Raw genomic sequence first — 5,442 nt, forward strand, 5'->3', positions numbered from 1 at the left:
GGTAAACGGGTTCCTTGCAGAGCATTTGAGCTCTGCCCAAGTGCCCACTGCATTGTATCAAAAAAATAAATTTGCTTGTTCCAGCTAATATCTCTTCCCTTCGATTCAGCTGTACTTAACTTTGTTGTATCTATCAGCCTCAGAGGAGTTGACAGCTAATACCTATTGGGAGGATCTTTGCATACATTAAACTGTTTTGAGATATTTATTTAGCTAAATCCAAATTTCAGGGGTGTCACCGAATACTAAAAAGTAATCCAAAGTGGGGATGGGCTGTGGCAGGGAGCTAGGAAAGATTACAAAGATTTTGAGGTGGTGTAGCTGTTCCCAAACTCCCTGACTTTTGGTTTAACAATCTTGCATTCCTGTTTTTCAAGGTATTTTCTCTTCCATTGATGTTCAAAAGATTCCCACAAACAAGGCAAAAATCCTGCCAATGTAAAGAAAGAGCCGTTCAATTCTCAGTATAAAACAAATAATGAAGATTATTTTATCTTTATGACAGTTGGCAGAATTAGCACATAACTCCTTTCAAGTTCTCTGCATTGAGATACTTTTTGTTTTCTTGTGTCTAAAAGACTTGCACAAACAAGTGAAAAATGATGTGTGAATAATGAAGTTATGAAAAGTGTTATCAAAAACACAGAAGAAAAAGTAGAGGGAAAAATGTGAGTCAGATTGAGGTTTGATGCTGATATTCTCTGTCTTGAAAAATGTTATAGCCTATTTGCACTTGTTTTCACTAGGTGACATCCAAGAGGCTATTCGACAGTTGGAGTCTATTAAAAACAAACAGGACGTGTCACTTTGTACAATGATGGCTCTGATTTATGCCCATAAAAAGAGCCCTAATCCAGGTATGTTCATTAAGACCAATACTGCTTCATGTTTTAAACAGCTGTGTGTGAAGATCTGAGAGTTGTAGGCTAATTCTGCCTAATTTAAAAAGCTATACTCCAGCTTTGCTTTGGACATAGTATCTAGTACTGAATTGAGTGACACATCAGGACTGGAAACAAAAATACCAAACCGCGAAACTGTGAAGAGTTAGACTGAATGTTAAAATAAAACACTAAAAAAACCAACAAAACAATCTGATTTATCTACCATGATGAAAAATCTTTTATGGAAAAAAAAAAAAAAGAATCAGGCTTCTTGTGATTGTTGTTCACTCTTGTCTGATCTTGGTGCTTTTGAGCAGAACTGCAATTTTAGAGGTCATTAAAGCCACACCATTTCTTTCTTTCAAGTTACCCTGACCTTACAAATGGAGAAAATAACTTTATGACTGTTGGTGTTCCTTTCTCCAATCTAAAAACTAGGGTTATTTTGCTAAGAATTATAGTTTCAAAACCACAATTGGTTTATCTGGTAAATTGAGTTGTCATTAAACTGTTGCTCTGGTACCTTTCCTGACTATTCAGATTTATAACTGTTACTGACAACTTTGTTAGGCAAAATTATGTGAAACAGGTCTGACTGATGACATCACTCTTATTTGAGTCCCTCGGGATTAACACTGTAGGGCAGCAAAATAATCATGCATTTCAAGACTCTCTGAGAAAGTCATGGCAGTGAGAGTCAGACATTTGATTTTAATGGCTCCTAAAAAAGAACCAGAAATGAATGTGGGTAAAAGAAAATACCTGGCAGTAAGTCTCACACACCAAATGAAATTTCTATGTGGGATTAACCTGATGAGAGCAACTGACAATAACATTGAGGAGGTAAGAAAATGTGCTTTAGTATTAAGAAACTCATCAAACATTTTCCAGGATGCTGGAGCTAAATCATCTTGTCTTCAGCATTTTACTGCTGCTCTACAGTTAACTGTTTACTTATTTGGCAGAGGCTGGTGTAAATGTCAACCTTATTGTCAAGTTTCCATTTATCTTGCAAAAGTCTCATCTACAAATCCAAAGTTTAACAGATAGTGAGGTACTTGAGCAAATGATCATGTTGATAGTAATCTTCTTCTGTGTTTCATGTCTGTGCCTGATTAATATTTTTAACTGGGAAGGATTGCCTGTGTGTGTATCAATATATAATACAGAAAACAATGTTTGCTTTGGAAGCCCTTGGCTTATGTGCTGCTCTTTCGTAATATTTTGAGATGGTATCAATAAAAGCTCTGAACAAAATATTTTTCAGATCGAGATGCTATTCTAGAGTTGGATGCAAAAGTGAAAGAGCAACGTAAAACAGCAGGACAGCGGGCTCTGTACTTTGCTGGCTTATTTTTGTGGCATCTTGGTCGTGAGGACAAAGCTCGTGAATATGTTGATAGAATGATTAAAGTTTCTGGTGGTGGTAAAGAGGTAACTTTTTTTTTTCATATGTAAAATAATAATAGGACCATATATACTGTGAAGCTAGACTTCTTGCACCAATGCTATTTGGAGGTTTCCTTTAATTGTTTTGTGTTCTAATTCTTTCTTAATGTCATAAAGACACTTGACAGATCTGAGTAGAAGTCACATGATTTTTTTTTTGTCCGCTGTGTATTAATTTTCACTTAATAAGTGAGAAGTGTGCATTGACCAGTGCAAATAATATCTGGTTATGCCAGTTTTGCTACATGATACTGAGCATCATAATTCCTAGCAAAAAACTAAGCTTTATAAGCTCACTGGAGAGAGACATCTGTTTTGAATTGGAAGACTCAAAAATACCCAGAGGATCGAGGATTTACATTTTCAGCATTTATTAAAGGCAAAATTTCCTTAGGGTTTTACTGAATGTACTTTATTTTAAAATCTGTAAGAGTGTTGTATGTAGCAAGGTCTTCTGCATTTATACACAGAATTCACTAGAATCCTTAATCTTTAAAGACATTTGTGAAAAATTACTGGTTTTTATTTTAAAGGAGGTATCAGGTTCAATTCAATAGTCGAAAAAACCCTCAATCTTCTCTCCTATTCCAGCACCCCATTTGTTTCTCAGTGTCTCATATAAAGAAATTCTTAATAAAAGATTCTGCAGAAAAGTTTGCAGAAAATACTCTTATAGTCTTGTGCAACCAGTTCTGTGAGGTTTTTTTCTGTCTGCTGAGAATGTTAGACTAGTTCAGTGCCATTGTTTAATCCCGTAAATAAATATACTATTTGATTAATTTAATGCTGGAATTAATTGCTAATATTTTAGGTTATGCTGTAGACTGGTTATAATTTCAAATATATATTTTAAATATACTTAAGTCTTAAGATACTTAAGTCTTATTTTATTTTTAGATTTCTACTTATTACTGTATCTAGTATACTTTTTTTTTTTACTACCTAGTTAGTGAAGAATTCCAATTTATATTTTGTTTACAGGGGTTGATTTTGAAAGCATGGCTTGATCTCACCTGTGGGAAAGAAACTCACAGTAAAAAAGCTGTGAAATACTTTGATGAAGCACTGCAGGAAGGCAATGATGTTTTTGCTCTACTTGGTAAAGTGAGTCTACTTCATTATTTTAATGCCTCCTAAATGTCATATTAGTCTTGTAGAGTGATTAGAGAGATGCTGAGAAGAGTTGTCTATAAGTGAGCTTGTCAGTCATACGCTTTTTTTCTTCAGAGGAAGAGACTAGGTTTTAGCAGAAATGAAGTTTGAATTGATTTATGAAACTGTTTAAGGAATATAGAACAGTTACCACACAAATTGATTATTAGCACAATAAAAATATACTGACACTTCTGTTTCCTGTGGTAGACAGCCCATTTTAAATAGTTTGTAGTTAATTTTAACGAGTAGCTGAAGTTTGTAAGACTTTTCACTTTCTTTGTAGATTAAGACAAAGGGGCATGCCTGGGTTGCAGTAATGGTGCACCATGTATATGAATTTCTGGGTGTTGTTGTTGCATTATTACATTTCTCTACAATTTTTTTTTTTTAAACAAACAGGGGCAGGTAACTGTTTCTTGCTGCACATTTGTATTTCTTCTATGTTAAATGATGAGCTTTTTTCTTGGAATAATGTTAGCTACAATATGATACTTTAGGGTCCATTAGGCACCCATGTGAAAAAGAAAGGTATAGATTAAATACATTCTAAATGCATACTGAAGTTATGATTTTACTATGTACACAAGAAAAAGTATTTTTATTCATGTATTTATATGTAAGAAATGAGGTTTCAAATCACCTGAAAATGTCAAAGTATGTGTGATCTTTTCCTTTTAGCACAGGACACATCCATATTACAGAATTGCTGTGTGCCATGGGGAAAAATAAAAAGTAGTAGTTAAACACTCTAGTGTGGTCCTCTATGAACATTGCTAACACTCTTTTAATCGTTGTTAATCAATTTCAAGTGTTTGTTTTGATTATATTTCACTAAGGGAGTGGCATGAATTGTTTTCTTTACACATTTTTCTGTTTCAGAGCATACTGGTTGTTTATATCACAGACGCTGTTACTCATTCATGTAGTGTTTATTCATGTGTACATACTCATTCATGTACATTCATGTACTTCATTCATAGTGTACATACTCATTCATGTACATTCATGTACCAAAAAAATGGTTCAATGAAAATAAGACTAAAGTTCAGGAGTGTATGCACAGTGGTATTTGGTGAGGCATGTGTGCTTGGCTGTATGTGGACTGTTGAGTTCAATTACCAATATATGTCAAATTTAGTTACTGCAGTTAGATTTTAGACAGACAGCTAGCTTGCTATGGCTTGAGAAATTAACTCTCAGAAACTACTGTGTTTGTTTATGTCTCAAAAATATGAAATAAAATGGCATGCACACAGTCACCTGGAATATGGTAAATAAATTTTAAACATCAAAGCAAAATAGAGAATTTAAGCTCTAAATTGATTTCTACTAAAATTCATTTAAAACTATGATACTCAATACTTCTGAAGTGGTTTTGTATTTTAAGTACCCTGTAAATTGCTTTACAATTAAAAAAATGTTAATTCTGGCAACAAGAGTGACCTACTGAGTGCGGGTTTTTAGATGGTACATACTTCAGGGCTTGAAAAAATGTTTAATCTGTGGGTTGTGTTCACTATCCTGAAATTGAGATGCTTTATACAAAGTTACTTTAAACCTAGTAAGACAATTTTACTCTTCAGCTACATCTCTCTGTCTTTTTCTTTCTTGTAACTGATTAATAACTTGTAAATGCTGCAGTTACCTTTGTTAGAGTGCTTGTGACAGGCCAGGTTTTACATGTCATCTTTTGCTATTTGATTGTTGCCGTATCTCTAGGTGTAGTTGCTACTGAAGTAAAACTATTAGTTAAAATAAGATTTGTCTCTCACTAGCTCATTCTCCTGGTTTCTATATGAAGAACTTCTGAATCTTCTCACCTATGTAAGTGTACAGGCTTTTGATGTGACTTTTCTTCTTTCCATTAGGCACAGTATTTTGAGGTCCGACATAATTATTCAGGAGCTCTGGAAACTGTGAACCAGATAATTGCAAACTTTCCAAACTTCATTCC

The 5,442-nt window shown here is 34.0% G+C and overlaps 1 protein-coding gene across 1 annotated transcript in view; it reads left to right on the plus strand.

The window, feature by feature from the left end:
* LOC104525994 (tetratricopeptide repeat protein 21B) overlaps positions 1-5,442 on the plus strand; it is a gene marked incomplete at its 3' end in the record, with an annotated part of 26,975 nt that overhangs the window by 434 nt on the left and 21,099 nt on the right. The window contains 4 exon segments of the mRNA XM_010169309.2: positions 747-857; positions 2,152-2,318; positions 3,315-3,437; positions 5,357-5,441. Coding sequence (XP_010167611.2) covers positions 815-857; positions 2,152-2,318; positions 3,315-3,437; positions 5,357-5,441 — 418 coding nt within the window.

The sequence above is a fragment of the Antrostomus carolinensis genome, unplaced genomic scaffold (assembly GCF_000700745.2).
Source record: "Antrostomus carolinensis isolate BGI_N321 unplaced genomic scaffold, ASM70074v2 scaffold4296, whole genome shotgun sequence".
NCBI classification, from domain to species: domain Eukaryota; kingdom Metazoa; phylum Chordata; class Aves; order Caprimulgiformes; family Caprimulgidae; genus Antrostomus; species Antrostomus carolinensis.